At 40.9% G+C, this 19,767-nt stretch overlaps 3 protein-coding genes across 8 annotated transcripts in view; 2 read left to right on the forward strand and 1 right to left on the reverse strand.

The window, feature by feature from the left end:
• Window positions 1-213: 213 nt before the first annotated feature.
• Window positions 214-9,958, forward strand: fbxw12 (F-box and WD repeat domain containing 12). Of its 4 annotated transcripts, XM_034877966.1 has the most exons (11): window positions 214-423; window positions 524-561; window positions 683-849; window positions 1,999-2,123; window positions 2,578-2,784; window positions 3,189-3,353; window positions 3,510-3,720; window positions 3,951-4,132; window positions 4,258-4,388; window positions 4,544-4,659; window positions 9,702-9,958. In XM_034877966.1, the coding sequence occupies exons 1-10, from the start codon at window positions 325-327 to the stop codon at window positions 4,638-4,640; spliced, it is 1,422 nt and encodes a 473-aa protein (XP_034733857.1). In that variant the 5' UTR covers window positions 214-324; the 3' UTR covers window positions 4,641-4,659; window positions 9,702-9,958. The 4 variants fall into 4 exon arrangements, 3 of the variants coding, with proteins under 3 accessions (XP_034733857.1, XP_034733856.1, XP_034733858.1); XR_004657420.1 differs by lacking the exon at window positions 9,702-9,958 and having other exon boundaries at window positions 3,956-4,132; XM_034877965.1 differs by lacking the exon at window positions 9,702-9,958 and having other exon boundaries at window positions 4,544-5,193.
• Window positions 4,675-9,827, reverse strand: ptpdc1b (protein tyrosine phosphatase domain containing 1b). Of its 2 annotated transcripts, XM_034877963.1 has the most exons (11): window positions 9,582-9,755; window positions 9,152-9,185; window positions 8,989-9,076; window positions 8,387-8,552; window positions 8,183-8,263; window positions 7,956-8,074; window positions 7,742-7,879; window positions 6,662-7,641; window positions 6,018-6,200; window positions 5,779-5,889; window positions 4,675-5,677 (listed from the first exon to the last, which is right to left on the reverse strand). In XM_034877963.1, exons 3-11 carry the CDS (start codon window positions 9,032-9,034, stop codon window positions 5,543-5,545), a joined length of 1,959 nt encoding a protein of 652 aa, XP_034733854.1. In that variant the 5' UTR covers window positions 9,035-9,076; window positions 9,152-9,185; window positions 9,582-9,755; the 3' UTR covers window positions 4,675-5,542. The 2 variants fall into 2 exon arrangements, with proteins under 2 accessions (XP_034733854.1, XP_034733855.1); XM_034877964.1 differs by lacking the exon at window positions 9,152-9,185 and having other exon boundaries at window positions 9,582-9,827.
• A 3,260-nt stretch (window positions 9,959-13,218) lies between the features above and the next one.
• Window positions 13,219-19,767, forward strand: part of LOC117948358 (protein bicaudal D homolog 2-like) — a 44,841-nt gene continuing 38,292 nt past the window's right edge. For both annotated transcript variants that reach the window (XM_034877961.1, XM_034877960.1), the window contains exon 1: window positions 13,219-13,733. In XM_034877961.1, the coding sequence (XP_034733852.1) occupies window positions 13,521-13,733 (213 nt within the window). In that variant the 5' untranslated portion in view covers window positions 13,219-13,520. The remainder of the gene's footprint in view (window positions 13,734-19,767) is intronic.

Genomic DNA, 19,767 nt, shown 5'->3' on the forward strand with positions numbered 1-19,767 from the left:
GGTGGTGCACATCACACTTATTTAACACATGCATGTATTTACTTTTTTTTCTAAAGTAGACTTCCATCTACTTCTCAGTAACGCATCTGCTGCGCGCTACCTATGCGCATCGCGTCTCCCGGTCCTGGACACGTCCCTGGATCACCTGCCTTTATTCTGGCGACATCTGGTGGCGCAGCGAAGACATTGCAGGCTAAAACCTAACCGAAACACTCCCCCTTGTCCCTGTGTTCTTTCCGTAGCCACCCAAAATGTCGCTTTCATGTTGACTTAGCCTACTGTTGGGAGTTAGTCGGTTAGGGGTGCAATATTATTGATGTCGGTATGGATATTCATCACCCGCACTTGATCGGTGATTGCCTTATTCATATTTTTACATTCCTCACCGAGGAAGATTTAATAAGTGCCTCGTGTGTGTGTAAGGTAAGTGTCCGACTTGCGGAAGTAACCGTGCAATAAAGAGCTAAGCAATGATAATTCCCCAAAGTGTCTGTGTTTGATTACATCACTGATGTATTTTTAGGATTGGAATGAAGCTGCAGAGACCCCATGGTTATGGAGGTACTTTCATCTATGTCTTAAGAAATGAAACGTGTATGTTTATGAAAGTTAAAGTAAAGAATGCATCTGGGAATCACATTTCAAATGAAAGCGTTTGCATTGAATTGTGCGGTCCCCTCAGGAGGATGTGTCTGCAGAGCTGGGGTTTCTGTAACCTCGCTGTTCTGGGGGCTGAACACGGGAAGAACTCATGGAAGAGATACTTCCTGCGACGCTGCCATTTAGAGGTGAAGATGACCAAAGGGAGGACAGGAGGTTACACCTGCAAGAGCCTCAGAGGACACACAGGTACGCCACGCCGTCTCTCTCTCCGTCTCTCTCTCCCTCTCTCTCTCTCTCTCTCTCTCTCTCTCTCTCTCTCTCTTGCAGTTTTTAATTTTTTTTTTTCAGTTACATGTTGCTTTATTGGCATGATAAAAAAATCCATCAGAGTATGGAGCTAGAATTGTTTCTTGATCTCCTGCAAGAAAGTAAACTTTTGAGAGAAACTGTTTTTATACCAGTAGCAAAAAGAAATCTCTGTCAAAATACTTAATAATAACTTTCAGTTATATATATTTTTTGCTATCAGTGTGAAAAATAATATTTTTTTCGTTTTGAGAGAAACACTTTTTTTTAGACAATTCCTTTTCACATTGTATAAATATATACAGTATATATAAATATGTGTGTATATAAAAATATATTTGAGAGTTTAAAAAAAGTATTTTGTATTGTTTTGCTACTGGTATGAAACCTTTTTCTCTCAAATGTTTTTTTTCCTCATAAAATGCTTTTTTGTTATCCCTCTGATAACTTTTTCTCTCAAACATTTTTTTCTTTCCTCTCGGATCATTTATTTTCTCGCATGTGATAAAGAAATAATTCTAGCTTCATATCTGTGTTGCCAATACATAAAAACAATCATACATAGAAACAACAAGAAGGAGTAAAAACATCTGATATAATAATACAAGTAGATAGGATACTTATGATATAATTGTGGATACTAAACAAATGATGGGCATGTCCCTCAAAGGGTACTTTGAAACAATAAAAAAGAATAGAAAAATAAAAATGAGGATATATAAAATTCTCTATTTATTTGGCCTTTTATTGTGGCAGGAGAAGACTCATTTAGCTGCTAGCCATGCCGTGCTTTTATCTTCACCTAATAAAAAAAGAATCTTTTTGTTCTCCGTGTAGGTAGTGAATCCTGGTATACAGTATGTTTTTTTTGGAAATATTTGGTTCTTAAGTCTTTATATTTGGGACATGTACATAGAAAATGTAATTCTGTTTTGATATCCTGGCGGCAATATGCACAGACACGTTCCTCTCTTGGTCTCCAAACCTTTAAATGTATCTCTCTCTCTCTCTCTCTCTTTCTTGAATCTCCTTCTCATGACTTCCTAATGTCTCTCATCGAATGTTTCCATCTTGCATGCTGTCCATAAGGCAAGGTGGTGGGGTTGGTGTACCTGGAGGGGAATTCAGCTCAGCGTCCCGACATCTGGAGCAGCAGTGCCACAGTGTGCAGCGCCTCTACTGATGGAACAGTCCGAGCGTGGGACATCCAAAATGTCAGTGCCAACACCTTCAGCATATCATCCTGCATCCTCAGTACTACCATGTTAAAGTATTTGTACCAATGCAAAATATTGTCATGTTTGGAGGCACAGAGTTTGATTGAAGAGGTATTTACTTAATCCAAGTTTCTGTATATTTATCGATACGTTTTTGATTAGGTTTGTTTTTCATCTGTCCTAAATTGATTATTGACTTTCAGACAGTAATTATGGACCATGCCTCAGAAAACATGTAAAAGTCCACTTTAAGGTACAAGGTAAAGCCAGAGGTGAAAGGGACAAAGTGACATTACATTCAGATCTTTCCTCTACATGAGTCATATGTACTGCAAGCCAGGTGTATGCAGGTTTCATTCCAACTAAACATTACTGAAACTCTGACAGTTGAAATTCCCTAGAATGAATTTCCTCACCACGACACCTGATGTTGCTCCTTTATTTCCCCCAGGGTGAACTCCTGTGGTGCAGTCCTGTGCAGAGACCTTTGACAGTGATTGTAAGTGATGAAAAGCATGACGTTGTGATCACAGCAGACTCCGCAGGCCTCGTCAAGACCTGGCAGGGTCAGACCGGCCAGGAGTTGGCCTCCTTTACAACTGCATCTCCACCCTGTACAGTACTACAGTATAATATCAACAACAATTGGTTTCTGACTGTAAGTAACTTCTGAATTTCTGGGCTTGTAAATCTGAAAAATAATTATTATTTATGCGTAAAAAAAATTGCAAATCGCATTGTGATGTTTTTGTGACGACTTTAGAATAGATTATTTCCCCTAGAATCATGATTTTTTTTTTTTTTTTAAACCAATGATTGGAAAATGCAGAAAATCCATGTTATTTATTTCTTTACAAATGGAATACATGTCTGACTGACTGACATGTGATATGCATTATTTTTAGAAAACAATTTGTTTTTAGAAACATCTCATGATAAATTGTCTCTACAAGTGTATTATTCAACTTTTGTTTTTGTGTAAGAATTGAATCAGGAAGAAAGCATATCGCCCCAGCCCTAATAATATTAGCCCTAGTAATAAGTCATTATGTTCTCTTCCAGGTTGGAACCAGTCAGGGATCTGTGTGTACGCTATCTGATTCAGCTTTGACTCAAAAGTCCAGCGTCATGGTGTGTGACACATTTAAAATCAACACACTCCTAGTTTCACCTGACAAGAAATGGATCATTGCTGGAACCAAGGACAATGATGATTTAAGTCCAAAGGTATTTTTTGTTGTTTTTGACTGCCTGTCTTTATTGGTCTGTTCTCGTGTGTTTTCTTTTACCGAATTAACTCACAGTGGGAAAATAAGTGTCCATAGATGAGAACAATAAAACATTACATACACATTTTTAGATTTCTGTTTGGTTTGTTGGCAGGTGATTTACACTGAGAGTTTGACCTCACCGTCTGAGGACGAAGAGCCTCTGTGCCAATCTGTGCCGGTCCCCGGCTGCCAGGCTGCTGTCTTCATACCCACCCAGCCTGCCAGATTGGCCATCATCCACCACAACCAGCAGCCAAACAACAAAGCCCTCACTGTCTTCGATGTCAGCATTAAAAAAACTAAGTACAAGTCAGAGATCCAGGGTGAGGACTGAGATATGTGCAGATTGACTTTGATACTCTATGTGGTACTGAATCTTGTATAAGCCGTTAGAAAATTGCAGTCAGTTGGTGAATAATTCTTGGAAAATCCACTTCTACCATAACTGCAGATATTGTTAATGCGGAAATCTACAGTTTGAGAATGTACAAGATTTTTTACCCTAAATGTTTTTGGCTTGTGCTGATATAATTTTGTCATCTTTTCATTATAGTCCAGCAGGTGGAGTCCTTCCCCTTGACACTGAACACCGGGTCCTCAGCCATCCTTCTCGAGGCCAAGGACAGCAACTTCTTAGTGTTGGCAGCTGGTCAGCACCTATGGGTCTACTCTTTGAAAGGAGCCCTGCTTGCTAGCTTTAAAGAGCATACTTTGCCTATTTCTTCTATATCTGTGGTAGGTTGTTTTGGCATTTGGAATTCAAAAATAGATCCCTTCACCTGTCGTAACCTTTTGTTTTGGATACAGTACAACATACCCTCTGTGTAGAGAGCCAAGTATAAGTGCCTTCACAATTACAGGACAGCTTTCGCGTGGTGACAGCATCTCGGGACCTCTCCTTACGAGTGTTGACATGGAGAAATGACAGAGACCACGGGTTGACCCTGGAGAGCCGATACCACTTACTGGGAGGCTCTCACACAACGTCCAGGTACGGTATGCTGTAGTCCTGGTCTGCTGTAACAACAACAGCCAAGTTCCTAGTAACGCAACCGCCTGAACACAGTTATTTGATCTGCATCTTCATATTGCTTCTGCAGTAGTTTCCTAATCTTGTTACGTTATGCTCTGTGCCCCGTTTTCTAGAGGGTTCTCCCATGTTGCTTGTGACTACTCCAGCATTGTGGCCTCCGCAGAAGGGATAGACGGAAAAGATGTCTTAAAAGCGTATTCTTTCTCATGAGTGTTGCTGCTCCAAAAAAGTTGCCTACAAACAGTTTGCACAACCCTCCAGAAGGAGGATCCTTTGCTTTTATTATGAACTTTTCCTCATATATGCATACACTAGGATGGGAAGTCTATGTTTACACTAACCCGAATGTTTAACAGAATAGAAATCCTCTATTGATACACTGTGTAATAAACATGTTTAGTTTTAGTTTAGTAACAAGTTTTTAAAGATGTAAGGGTAATGTTCATTATCTACGCTTTGGAGCTGTTGAACATGAACAGTCTTAAGGCATAATGTTTGCTAAATATTTTTTTGTCACCTTCTTCAATATGTCACTACAGAAGAAAAATACTGAGACATATAGTTATGTGTTAGTGACAATAATATCTAATAAAATAATCTAGTGACAAAATGTATGGTGATATATTTTTATATTTAGCCCAAATTGGCAAGCTCTTGGAAAAGTTTAGCCCGGGAAAATCCTTACGAACTTCCGGCAAATTTTAGATTTGCTCTGCAAGTCTGTCTGGCCAGAAGCCCATTCAAGCCCATTTCCAATTTTTCCAATTCAAGGCACAAATCAGAACCGTTTGAGGCGGGCTTTACACCATTTCCGTGAACGGGCTCTGCAACATGCTCCCTGGTTGAGATGTTTTTCCGTCGCTCTGGATACGTCATCTCCTTCATCGCTCTGATTGGCTTTAGGTCTATCCAATCGCGCCCAGAGGCATTTGAGTGGCGTCCGTTGGTGATGCCCCTTTGGTAATGCGCTGTGAGTGAACCTTCCCCAAACCCACTCTGTGACAACTGAGAAGGTTCTGGTGTCGACCAGGCTAGGTAAAGTTATCACATTTGAAACAATTTGCCCACAAGGCACAAAAGCATCCTTGCACCGTACCCATGACTGGTAGTACCTATGTTAAAGAGAAGGGAGACGTTGGCATCTCATCTGCTTTGATGACCCCATATCTCATGTCCTCAAGGACACATCGCAGGGCAGCAGTCATGGATTCGTACACTTTGCTTTCATCCTCTGAGTTATTTTTGATCTGTTCAAAGGCAAACAACACTCATGTTGTTGAAACTAAATCAACAAATGAACTGAATTGTTGAAATGAATCCCAATAATTAGGTGTATTGATTTTCTTACCCAGGTAAAAGCTTTGATAGTACGATTCAAGAAAGCATTTTCAACCTCTTCTGGTATTGCCATCATATTAGCCATACAATTTAGTATGCATGTTAATGTTTGTTTAGAGGCCTGGAAAGAGATGCAAATCAGGGTTAAACAAAACAAAAACAAAAATTATATTTGGGAGCTTCATAGTGCAGGCAATTTATTGTACTAATGTTGTTTCAGATGTGAAACAGCAAATAGTACGCACTGACCTGGTCAAGTGTGTTGAGGACAGTTTGAGCATCATTGTTGTTGGCGTTGAGGGATTTGGCTTCCTGGTTGGAGATGACTGGCCCTTTAAGCTGCTCCAGCCATGCCCACATGAGCCCAGTGAGGATAAAGGGATCCCGCTCCATACATAGCCTTTCCCAGCCACCACCTTGGTTCAGTTCTGCCTGCACACATTCGGCAGTCGTGTTAGACCAAGTCTGCCTTGATGTACTGTGCCTGTTCCGCCATAGCAGCAATGTGAATTCGAATTTTCACATCATTACAGCATCTTTGAAATTATTCTAGACATGGGAGGTATTCTGTGACGCTATCAAAGTTATAGCACAAATGAATATAAAAACTGATATTTGAATGTCATGTACCGGTCAGATCATTATAGATCAATTTGTTTGGGGTTGGATTGTTCTTTACTTTTAAATTGGAATGGTTACTGTCCAAATTATGAGTTGACAACATTTAGACTAGTGTGCATACAATAATGCCTTTGTTGGGGCTGTGAATTGTAGGCTGTCATGAGCAGCTATTAACTGACATAACTGAAATTTTAGCATAACGTTAGTCTATTTCTACATGAATGCCCTCCATTTCCACAAATACCACCGAATCACTGGTATGGCTCAGTTACCTGCCAGGTCAAGACGTAGTTTTTATGCTCTTCTTCTCCATCAAGAAATAGGTCCACTGCCAAAGCCTGTGCCACGAGCAACCTCCTGGCGTCCAGGGACAACTCTGACTGCAGGGTAATAAAGGGCACCTCTGACTTCTCCGAATGCTCCATTCCTCTGTCTTGAGGCTTCATCCCATTCATCACTAACTCTTCCCTCTGCTCTGCCTTCCACCTGGAAAACATGCCACTGTATTTGGTAGAGTCATTGTTTCCCACTGTTTCACTGCGTTGAAAGGTTTTCCGCTTCACTTTCTTTAGCAGAACGGATCCATCTTCAACATTCTTGACTTGCCAGAGTGAGCCTGATAGACTGTGTGAAACGCCAGAAGTGTCATCAAATGGGCAAAGAGGCATCTCAAGACTATTCTGTGAAAGGGAGCTTGGAGGTTGTGTGAGGAGGTTGAGCTGTGAGCCCAGTCGTCTCAGGTCGGACTCACTGTAGCTCAGACTTTTGCGATGGTAGAAGATTGGTGGCTCGTGAAAATGTCTGGGTAATGTGGGTGTACCTGGCAAGCGGGGCTTCTTTGTGAATAACTCAGGGCCCATCTTCTCAATGACGCTGAGAGTCATCTCTATGTCATCAATATCAGGGGCCTCAAGAATGTCTTCCTCAATCACCTGTCGATTCTCTGCAATGTCCAACAGCAGCCTACACACAAGCTGGACAATCTTTGGGAGGTGCCTCAGCTCCTTCCTCTCAGTGCCATGCAATATGTGTCTCTGGCGGTTCAGGTACTGGGACAGGGTGACTGGATTGAATCGAGGCTCAGCACAGGAAAACACACTCCTTAAAGGGGCAAGGAACTGGACAAAATGTCTGACACAACTCAGCTGACCTCGGGTCTGGATGGAATTGGGGCGTTTAGCACGTACATATAAAATAGCCTGGTTAGGAGTCATCCTGGTAGCATAGGCCAAGAAGCATGCTAACAGCACACCTGTAGGGTAGAAAGGGGAAACCTGTCTTTGTATGTCAGATTATACAGGTGAAAGACCCGGCTGTCCTGATACTTCATACAACATTCCTGACAAATCTACCTGTTCTGCCAAGACCAGCGTGACAGTGGATTGCTATCTTTCCCTCCTGCAGTGCAAAAGCCATGACTTTCACCATGTCCAGCACAGTGGTGAGATTGGCCACTCCATAGTCACTCCAGCCAAAATTGTAGAAATAAACTGAAATGGGAAGATGTTTTCAGTCAAACTGAGCAACAATACAGATACATCAAGACTTATTGTATAAAGCCCTTACTGTTGTTTTCCATGAAGACCTCTGGGCGGTATGAGAAACCGCTCTCTGGCTCCAGAGGGTTTCCGCAGCTGGCATGTTCACCAGGTATCTGTAGGTTGATCACTGTTTTAATACCATTCCTTGACACGGACACACACACAAACAGAGATATGAACACTTCATTATTCTCGTTTCCTCAGGTGCTGTGTCAGTCAGGAAGCTGCTGAAAGAAGCAAAGTTGTGTTTACCTTTTGAATTGATCAATGATTTTATACTTCTCAATGATTTCTGTTGAGGGTCTGGACATAGCGAGAAAATAATCAGAAACCCTAAAACAATGGAGAAAAGTTAGTCAAATATGTAGATAATGACACTGAATTAGTACAGAGTATTTGGAAAACTTATATCTTGTGGTACTATCACAACTGCTAAAGTAGAATGAGCATATGTACCAGGATGAATAGAGGCCTTTTATGGCCTGTTGGTCATCACTCCAGTAACTTGGATTGTCATACTTGCAGGCTTGACCTCCACAGCCGATTGAGCATCGCATATGTTCAGGGATAACATGACGTATAGCTTCACCTACCATTGTGTACTTCGCCCTGGGGGCTCTGACTGGAGTTATTATAGGGTGCAAGAAAAGAAGAAAAATCTGATATCACACAAAACTTTAATCTAAAATTGTTAGTAATCTAAGTGACATGCATTCTATTTCTTTTCTTTCCCAGCTGAGTAAAGTATCATAATTCAGTACGAAGTTTTCATTTATAAGAAACTATAGTGCAACACCAAATGTTGGTTGTTCTAATTAACACCTAAATGTTTAAGATCCTCAGTTATAATGTGCTCACTTAGAGGTGTTTAATCCTTTTTCTGGCATTGCATAGGTTTCAACAATGCTGTGTCAGCAATATATCAGGCATAGCATGTCTGTCATCAAGGCATTACAGTCAAAACAGCCAGTGGTGCATTTGAATTGCATTTTTATGTAGTCATTCTTTAATCGCTGACAGATACATTTTGTTGATGAACAACTATCATCCTTACTTACTGAATTCCATCAGAGCTCCACCTCTTGTCTTTGCATGGAGTTCCATATGAACAGTCACTTAGACTCACATCCACAGTCATAGCAGAGCCTGGACAGACACATATCTACCTTGTTACACTTTATCATACACTTCCTGTAAACTATTTGTGTTGTGAAGCTTTCCCTTAAGCCTGAAATATAGTTCTATAAGCAGTTTCCTAACATAGTCAAGAAATACCCAAATGTATGTTTGCCCCTGATCTCAACCAAAACAAATATAAAGACATAACATGTCCATGAGATAAAAACACATTAACAGAACTAAGATATCTCCACAGTATCAACAACATGATGAGATAACTCCAGTCATTGCATGATAAGATTTAATCAAATATAAAGCAGACATAATTCATTTGAAAGGATTAGCAAGCTGCTACTCTTAGCTGGTAGTTTGACGTCAGTAGATCATCAACATTCATAATCACTCTTCAAGACCAATGTGCACAATAATCAACTTTAAATTAGCTGACAAAGAAAGAAAAAACATTCTAACAATGAACACAACAAAATAGACTACAACATAATTAATTTGAAGAAAAAACAAACAGATTTACCTGTAGTAAGTAAGACGAGATGCTTGTTACCACCATCTTCAAACACAAATGTTTTAAAGCTGCAGTTGCCAACATTTCTAACATCAATCTCCACAGCTCTGACGTTGTCTTTCCCTCTCCAGCTCTGTGGAAAGTCAATCCTTTGGCCTTACTTGCCTTGATTCGTCCCGGATTATCCCTGTGTAGCGGATGTGACAACACAAGAAACCCACAGGATCCCGTGCGCTCCTGTGTGGAATGACACCTATCTCAACAGGATGACAGATCAAGCATGTGAATTAATTAACCTCAAGAAGGTGTTGAAAGGTAGCAGAGATGGTGTGCTTTGTAATTATCTCCATGAACAGGTTCCACCGGTCTGCAGCTCTTGGGGGGGGGGGGGGGGGGGGGGGGGGGGGGGGGGGGGGGGGGGGGGGGGGGGGGGGGGGGGGGGGGGGGTTAGTTGTTGGGCTATTCCTGAGTCCTTTTGGATTAGACTAATCTTATTATAGTACAGGTATGGAAACAGAGCACCCACTCCTCAACAAAAAGTCATACTAAAGCCACACCACTATTGACTCCTGCTGAACAGTTGTGAAATACAATGATCCACAATATGTTGTAGTCTATTTTATATTATAATCTGTTAATGCCCATATTGTCATTAGGAAAGACCATTCCAACTGTTCACCTGACCCGATTCTCAACATGTCTAAATGTATTTGATTAATGATATGCATGTCTACAGAATATATATTTAAACAGATATTTTATTTGTGTCATGAGTGAGTTCATCACACTTGAACTCTGCTACCATGCTGCTACTAATAGTGAAACCTTGGTGACATAGCAAGTAGATAAAATCTGATTGGCTTACCTTGCACCTTGCTAAAGCTTAGGTTGATAGGAAAAGATTAGTCTATGATGTAGAGGATTTGGAGAGACTTCTAAACCAATAATCCCAGTGCAATCCAAAATTGTTGGTGTCCACATTACTGTAAATTTTTACAGTATTTTTTTGGGGAAAATGTATTTCTATCCATTCCTAAATTCAGAAATGCTGATTGTGTGAGCAGAACGATCTACATTATTTTCAACACGTGTTTGTTACATCTTACATCAATGCTGCTTAAATTCGGGAATTCTTGCATGTTTATCCTTACTCATATTGTTTAAAAAAAAGATTCTATATATATATTATGAATAGTCACTTTATTTTGTTTATACATCTCACCTACTGTATGTTTTCACTAAATCATATATCATGAATCCTATTATCTAATTTGAACTGATGTGATAAGATTATTTTCATTAAATTTGGCAAGATTTTGATTATGCAGCTTACAATTTATGAATAACATATATAAATAATCTCAGAAAGTCTGTGATTGGTCTGTACGGATCCAGAAAATCACTTAAATGTATTACTATAATTCGTTACAAACAATCCCTTTTGTATGTCAACTAAAACCATCAACAGCGCAGCTCAGTTTGGCGATGAGGAGAGAAATCAACAATTAAAAAATTATAAGATAACTAAAGAGAACAAGCACAAAACATTCTGTCTGCACAAAACTAGTAAATGCATGACATGTGCTATGCAGTAAATAGGGTGAAGCCCAGTGTAAATGTGTAAGACACGGTGAGTTTTCCACTTGGGGTCAATTATATGAAAAACTTAACATGCTATAAACACAAGAATGGGAAAAAAGAACATTTACACCAAGACAAATCAAAAATGGTTTATTATGTAGCATAACAGCAAATCATTTTTGACAGGATACTTATTGTAACATTTTGTAACTACATGAGTAAAATATGTTCACAGGCAGAAAGACACTTTTACAACCAAATAAAAAAACAGTGTTCACAGTTACAAGGGAACCAAAAAAGTATCCACACATGAAACATGCAGGATTCATTATTGTCTTGCTACACAGTATATAGAATACACCAATACAGCTGGAAACATGTCACAGTGTAAAAGCAGTGGTGTGTAAAGAACTCCAATCCTCAACTTTAGTAAAAGTATCAATGCCACACTAAAGAACTTCTTACAAGTAGACATATTGTATTTAAAATATGACTTGAGTCAAAGTAGAGAACTGCTAAATGTAGGCTAGTTAAAGGTATAGTATAGGTACTATTAGAAGCACTATCCTACATTTTTGGATTGTTGATAAATGCATTAATGCATGCTAATCAAATAGTGTTAGGTAATTCCATCTTAAAAAACAATGTCTAAGTTGCAAAAATAAATATTACATTGCCAGTGTGTGAGGGATTTTCTTTGCAACTTTTGACCTATACCCGCCCCCCTCTGACACATCTGTTTCACGTTATAGATGTGTATAGAATTATTATTATAGAATTATTTTTCTGATCTTTAACAATTAACATATTTAATAATTCACCATAGTTTATGTAAATGTGATCATAGTGAAGTAAAAGTAGTGGAGTCAAAATATAAAGCAGCCTTAACTTTACAAATAGGCCTACTTCAAAATGGAATATGCAAGTAGGATATAACCTGAATAAATGTAGGCCTACTTAGTTACTGCCTGACCATCACTGAAAACAACAGGTGTAGGATAACATTAATCATATCTCTGTTTCAAGTGTCACCCTACCATAGGCTAAGCAAAGCCAGTGAGCCAGCATGCACAAACCCGGCCATTAAGCACACCTGTGCTCGTCCTGCAACAAAACTTCAAAATTGCTGCCTGAAAAAGGTGTATACGCTAGACATGGTGCACAAGGTAAGCTACACTACGTTTCCATAAAGAAATTATATAAAACACTACAGTTAATGAAAGCATAAAGTCATATAAATGTATGGAAATAGGGAGACGGTGAAGGAACCAGTCAACTCGGATCCTGAATAGCGTTTACGTTTTAAAAATATGAGACCGACGCAGCAGCTAACCTAGCTAGCTAGCTAGGTAAGTTAGAGTAAATACGGCCTTTTATGTGTGGCCACGGGGACAAAGGAGTGCATAGCATACCGGTTTGTTATATTCATGGGTTACATGTGAATATCTAATGCATTTACCAAAATAAATAATGTATTAACTTTTCCGACAGATGGCAGCAGACATGCATTTGGCTACTGCTACGGAGATGTCGGTTGTTAGTTGAAAATAAACCTGAAACCATCGGCTCGGACTGATTTCCGTGCTCCACATAAGCAAATTAACAAAGCCTATTGGGAAATGAGTTCAATTCCTGGCGTCGGTGGACCTCTTTCGTTGGCTTCACGTACTACAAGTACTATATTTCCCGACAAGCACTGCCGCCCTGTGGTAACTGTCCCAGCTAGTTGCGTAGGTGCGTTTTTTTCTTCAAACGGACCGTTCAGCTGTTCAAAAAAGCCGGTGTTGAAAACATGAAATCACCGGAAGTTGATCAACTGTGCCTTCAAAATAAACCAAGAGAGCGTGACACAGTCTACTGACACTATGGCATTATCAATATGTTTTCACGTAGTTTGTGCTCTCCCTTAACTGTAGGTCATTCTCATTTCAGTACGTGAACAAAGCAAAACAAATCCACAATGACACATGGTAATGCATGTTTTCATTTTATTTTTTGGACAAGCGTTTTATTTTGAATGTTCAAACCAGAAGTTGTACACAATTTTTCCTGTCCTTGAAATTGGTACTCATGCTCCGGCGCAATTGCTCCAACAAGCCGGGGGAGAGGTGAAGGAAACGCAGGAACTCAACGATGGAGCATTTTTAGGAGATAACGACGAGCTCCCCCGTCGGAACTGATTCATCTACATGACCAAAGAAACAAGACCAGCAACGAGAAACCCAAGCGTAACAATCATGCAATTTAAATACAGACGAATTTAAGCAACCGCTTCTTCTTCAAGGTTACACCTCTTGAAGACGTCCCAACATCCCCCTTGTCGCAGATCAGCTGGCGTACGTTGGTTGATCGTCACCGGTACCGACCATGTCCGTTTGTTTGCTAGAGGCCGCGCCGGAGTGGATGCGGGCCGAGATCGAGCGTCTCTCCCGGGAGCTGAGTGAGACCACGAACGAGAAGATCCAGGCGGCGGAGTACGGACTGGCGGTGCTGGAGGAGAAGCAGCAGCTCAAACAGCAGTACGATGACCTGGAGATCGAGTACGAGGCTGTCAGGCAGGAGGTCGACCAGCTGAAAGAGGTAACGTTAGGCTGCATTTTAAAATCACAGAATATGCCTTAGATGTCAGCTTGCATTTCTATGTCCTACGCGTCAATCCTAAAACCTTAACATCACATTTTATTTAGGCGTGGGCTAAAACCTAAAAAGAATAAAAACTCAATTGGTTTTGTAGGCAAATTTCTTATGGTAGGCTATGGTCTAATCACTGGATTGTTGAACTTGGTTCGCTGTGACATATGGACAGACATCGGCCATAAAATAGTCTATAATCTGTCATCCTACAAGGTCAAAACTGCAAGATGAGGAGGGGATGCTTCCTCTGTGGGCTGCATCACACCCCACCCCCTCTTTACTCTGGGTGTCCCCCATTGCACTGCCACCTTTATTTATTTATACAGTTCCTGTGGCCTCTTTTTTTAAGACATTCTTGTCTGACTAACAGCTAGTCTAGGTCTGGTGTGTTTTCACCCCCACTGTAATGTCTTAATCATTTGTAGATGAACTGAATATTATTACAGGAAATCATCTGCAATACTTTGCTGTGCATGCTTGATATGGGACGTTAAAAGTGATCAGAGTCATTTATTTGTATCCTGTTTTAAGTTAAGGTAATTTCTCTAGACATTTTTTAACTTATTAAAATTACATTTACATGTTAAGATCACATTCAATACCAACACTTTTAGATGTTTTTGAGCATGGGCATTAGACATCTTGTCTAAGTGTTTCTCTGCTTAGATGGGTCCTCCTCTGTGAAGGAGAATTACCAGTTAAGTTGGGCGGGAGTAGGTTTGAATTTTGAACTTTCCCGCTCAGAAGACAGAGGGATGATTTAACTTGCAAAGGAAACCAGACGGGTTCCAACCGTTTGGGAATGGAAAGAATGTTGAGTGATAGTTCAAGCTTGGCTGGAGAGTCAGATAAAGGATGTGTTTGTTTTTCTGCACAGTGGTCGGACTTATTCCCTACTGTTGTATCACACTGTGTCCAATTTTCTTCACTTGAGCAGCAGTTCCACATCTTGCAATTTAGAAGTATGGCTGTATAGTGACGTCAGGCAGACTGTCCTGACAACAACTGCAGCCTCTCACTCTGTCTGTGCCCCTTAAGCAGTCATGGAAAAAAAGACACAGGCTTGTTCATGGTAGCTCACATCCTCCTTTGAGATAATGGGTTCTTCCTGTGTCCTCCCGCTAGGCCAGACAACCAATGGCTGAGAAAGCTGAGTTCATGGTAAACCCCCTATTGCCTTGCCAGAAATCTGCTCATGTCCCCCTTGGGTTTTTGTGCATTTCAGTAGAGAGACGCATACTGAGTGGTTTTCTCCCTCTTCTCTGCTCATCTTCATGTGACCCTCTCTCTATTGATTGTTATTATCTTTGGCAAGGAGGCCTCAAACTGCCACAGAGGAATGACAGCAGAAAGATCTGAATAGACGAAACGGTTTAAAAGAGTAGCCATGGCAGCAAACTAAAGCAAATAAAAGCAGGAACATTTGAGAAGGTTTTTCAAAATACCAGTTGGAGTCTTGTTTAAAGAAGCTCTCACTGTGAGTCTGGTTGTGCCTGATCTTTCTTTCTGAGTCATAATGGAACACAAACATCCATCTGTGTGGACAATACATTCAAATTGCACAAAGCTGTGGCAGAGGTTCTTTCTGTTGCCTCAGAGGTGGGTTATCCTGGTTGTAGATCACTGAACTGATGTTACTTTGAAAGACCATAGCTATTTTCCTCTATCCCTCTCTACACCCCCCCCCCCCCCCCCCCCCCCCCCCCCCCCCCCCCCCCCCCCCCCCCCCCCCCCCCCCCCCCCCCCCCCAATCCAGCCTCTGTGTGAAGGGCAGACGTGATACTATCACTAGAGAAGCACAAACACATTCTTCTGATATCTCTCTTTACTTCCCCTGTTATTGTCTGTAGAATAGCAGTAGTGGGGAGCAAACTTAAGATACGCCAGTCACAGCAAGGGCTAAAAATCAAGTTTATCTCTGTGTTCAGTTTCCACTCAAAATCCACATTTGTAATTCAATAGATCACTGCAATTGTGAAAAACAAATTATATTTATCAGCCTTACAGTCTTTGGCTCTGATTTTTAGGATGTTGTAGTTGCGATGTTGTAGCTGGTGTTGAAGTAGGTAGGTCAAACTGACCGGTGTAGCGTTGTCCACAGCTGTTACAAAGTACACAAATATTTCTTTGGTCAGCTATAAATGCCATGTTCCTTTTACTAGCCGTCTTCTATTTACACTGACAGCAGCAATGTTTGGATGACCCTTCTTTTTTTTTTTGAGAACTTGGGCAGACTGGGATAGATTGTCTGGGTGATATACAGAGTAAGATCCCCATCAGGGACCCCAAATCTCTCCTCTCAATCACTTACTGGTATGCAAAAATGAAAAAAAAATAAGTTGCCAAGAATCATTCCCAGTGATGTAGGCTACATGCTTAGATACCCGTCTTTTTGTCTCCTCTCCTCTTGGATGTGAACACCCAATCAGAAATCCTCACGACAGGAAACCAACTTCCCCTGCCATTGAACCAATCGTCAGCCTCTCACCTACCCTCGGGCAGGGCACTTAGATTAACACAACCCCCCCCCCACACACACACACACACACACATACATGCTACTCTTGAGGCAGAAAGATGGAGGAATTCTGTGCACTGCTGTTGCTTAGTAACCGCACAGTGCTGCCTTAATTTGAGCAGAGCTGTGCATCCTCGTCAGCAGGGGCTGCTTTCTGAGTGTGTTGGTCGGGGAATTCTCAGGGATCATCTCACAGCTAGCTAGGATATTATTTGTCAGTTGGTTGGAAGCAGGCTAAAAAAAGATTTTTTTTTTGTCCACCAGCCAAATGTCGAGTAAACGTTGACATTTTATCAACCACTCAATAGATTTTCATTGTTTTATTCGCTATTTATCTGCTTGACAATCCCTTTTTGCTGCAATAAAATTAATGTGAAACAAAGATTTTTTTTTTTTTTTTTTTTAGATAAAACAGATGTTGACAGTTTCCTTTTGGGGACATAATTGAAATAGGGAAAATTTGAAGTTGGAAAAAAGGTAATAAATGGTGTTTTATATAAAAATGTAATATGTGCTAAAATTTGAATAACAATGTATTGCCCCATAATTATCGTGATGATATTGTTTTGTGAGGCCTCTGGTGTTTTGTATATTATATCTTATGGTCTTTGGCGTACTCCTGCAGCTGCTTTTCTACTTGTTCTCATTCACTTTATAGCCCTCCAACCACAAAAGTATACGCATCCATCTTTTCCCCCTTCACTCCACTGAAAGGATGGTTCGCACTAAGTGGACTGTTTTTAGTGATGGCACCATTTTCTTGTAGCCACCTGGCAGAGTTTGCAGTGCAGTGGCCTTACAGAGATCCATCTGCTGGTACATTTCAGTGAATGCGAGTCACTTGGCCCGCTGCCCCTGTGCTGCCTCCTGGAGATCTGGACTGTAACACACTGCCAAGACTTTATATGTTCTCTTGCCTGATCATGCATTTCTTTGAGATTGTGCTACTTTTCCTCATGGACATTTGACACAGGGTACATCATAGCTAAAGTCAACAGCTGATTTGTACACTATAATCTGTTCCCTCTTCAAACAGTGCTCTGATCATTATACTGCGTGCTAGCAGTGTAACATTGCAGTGGAGTGGAAGGTGGTGCTCCCTCAGCTGTTGTGGATATCCTTAAGTAAAGCCACTCACAGGTGACATGTGCCACACACACCTCCAACTGTTAATGCAGTTCTGAGGCAAGAGCTCGTTCCAGCACATAGTCTTTGTCTGTATAGAAGACTGAAGAGGCGTTTGGTATCTTAGGCTTTGCGTTGGGTTAGATGTTTAGCCATTTTTGTACCTTTCTCAGGTTTATGTGAATGTAATGAGATAGAACACAGTGGCCAAAGAGATGTCATGTCCTATGCAAAGACAACAGACCAATAGAGCATTCCAGAGTCCTCCGTTTTTATTTTCTGATACGGGTTCTTAATTTTTCCACAGACAATGACACTTAAGATATAATAAAGGCCTAGAGCTCCTCTGGTCCTTGTTGCACTGCGGGGGCTGTCTGAGACCACACTAAAGTCATTCAGTCGCACGTTGACCCTGTTCCTCCCCTGCAACGCTCCCATCGGTGTAGCGGCAGCTGTGTTCTACGTTGTGGAATTCAAACAGGCGGTCACAACCCTAAATATTGTTAAGCTCAGTAAAACCTGCGTCCTCTGTGTTTGGCTTGCTGACCCTTTGTGTGTTTGTCTGAGCCAACTGGGGTTAACAGTTCTTTGGTGTCAGAGATGTAGAGAAGGTTAAATGCCAGCAGAACACAGTGTATGACAAAGGAGAGTGGGAGAGGGGTTCCATTGTGGCTACATTTGCAAGGATTGGTCACTTTTGTCCCTTTTTTTGAAATGGAAGATCACTAAAGGATATACCCCAATGTCCTTTAACAAAGCTATCTGGTTTGACTCTAAGCCATTTTCTGTGGTGTTAAATGGGTTGGATGCTGATTGGATCTCAGTAGAAAATACAAGGACACAAAGCCCATCTGGTCCCTTATATAAAGAGTCGTAAATAAAGTCAGATTCATATTATTGTAGTGCCACACCATGACACCAAGCTATGTTTCATCAACAGCTGCTCATCGCTTACATGCTTACATACATTGATTTTTCTTTTTGCATTTACTTCACCCATTCTTGTATCTTATCCCAACCTCCAAGCCTTTCCTACAAGCTCATTCAAGTCACTATACCCCATTATTGTTTTATTTCAGTCCACACTTCTGTGTTTAGTTAGCCTATACGCTTTTGCCTCTATCTGTGACCTAACATATGCTAAACCTTTCAGTATTGTTTGGGGTATTCTTTTATCCATGATATCTTTTGCTGGACGGCAAGTCTGCAGTTAAGGGGTAATCTTTTCTAAATGGCACTAAATACAGTCCCAAATCCCCTACGCTCTGGGCCTAAGAGGATGAATCCCAGCCGCCATGCACAGGGCTTACGGCGGTCTGGGAGTCTGCCAGGCCCATTCACAGGAGGCAGCGTCCATAGCCAGGGACAGGTAGGTGAATGTTGGGGTAAGTCTGGACAGAGGCTGTCAGCTGCTCTTGGAAAATTGCCCTGTTCTCCCTGTCCTGACCTAGAGGCATACTCCAATAGCGACCAAGCCTTGCAGTCTGTTCAGAGAGCTTGCCCTTTTTCTACATGAATCTCAGCCTCAATAAGGATGTGCAAATTATTGCAAAGACCACCCACACAATGCATTTTGTGAAGAAATGTCTACTGCAAAACAGTATTAAGTGGCCAGACAGGCTGGTCTCTCTACAAAAAGATCCATTCACAAAGGCTAATGTTGTCTTATGTGACACAGAAGGATGGCCATATGGTATTTCAAAGTAATGAAAGAATTATTCCCCCCCGTTTAAGGTATAATGGCCTCACTGTTAATCTGGAACGATTTTAAGGGCTTTTGTCCTTAGGTCTGATAAACAAAATGCCATCATCAGCAACCATCCACATTTACTCTGGAGCATTAGTGGAAGGCTGTTTGAGTGTTACAGGTCTCAGTGGGTTAATCATTTTGGCTGCTTTGAATGTTGTTGCTTTTGTGTAAAAACATTAGTGATTTTGCAGTGTGTTAAAATGAAAAAAATGAGGTTTTGGTTAAGTCATGCTCTGACAATGGGCAGTGTAGAAGGAATATTCAGCACTCATGGTATGTAGCAGTTTGTTGGCTGAGACATGCCTTCATGCCTCCCCAGGCCTTATATATGTTGTGACTGCCCAAAGGGAATTTGTCAAATCAAATTTTGTTGGGCCGATAAAAATGTTTTGTTCAAAAAATTCTTAATTTTTTAAATCTTCATTTATCAGAATCCTTTTAAATGACAATTGATTCTGATGAATGAATATTTAAAAAGTAAAATAAAAACGGACGGTCAACCATGTTATTAGTATTGGTATTAGTATAGTATTGACATTGCTTGTCCACACACTCTAAAATGTCTCTGTTGGCAACACTTTTTTTTT

The sequence above is a fragment of the Etheostoma cragini genome, chromosome 7, assembly GCF_013103735.1.
Source record: "Etheostoma cragini isolate CJK2018 chromosome 7, CSU_Ecrag_1.0, whole genome shotgun sequence".
NCBI classification, from domain to species: domain Eukaryota; kingdom Metazoa; phylum Chordata; class Actinopteri; order Perciformes; family Percidae; genus Etheostoma; species Etheostoma cragini.

Excerpts from the sequence above, each read along its gene's own strand:
- fbxw12 (XM_034877966.1), top strand. The coding sequence starts at position 325 with ATGGATATTCATCACCCGCACTTGATCGGTGATTGCCTTATTCATATT. Across the intron at positions 562-682 it reads GAGACCCCATGGTTATGGAG|GAGGATGTGTCTGCAGAGCT; the intron begins GTACTTTCATCT and ends CGGTCCCCTCAG. Across the intron at positions 4,133-4,257 it reads CTATTTCTTCTATATCTGTG|GACAGCTTTCGCGTGGTGAC; the intron begins GTAGGTTGTTTT and ends TCACAATTACAG.
- ptpdc1b (XM_034877964.1), bottom strand. The coding sequence starts at position 9,034 with ATGGAACTCCATGCAAAGACAAGAGGTGGAGCTCTGATGGAATTCA. Across the intron at positions 8,264-8,386 it reads AAAGGCCTCTATTCATCCTG|GGTTTCTGATTATTTTCTCG; the intron begins GTACATATGCTC and ends CCATTGTTTTAG. Across the intron at positions 8,075-8,182 it reads ATCATTGATCAATTCAAAAG|GAATGGTATTAAAACAGTGA; the intron begins GTAAACACAACT and ends GTCCGTGTCAAG.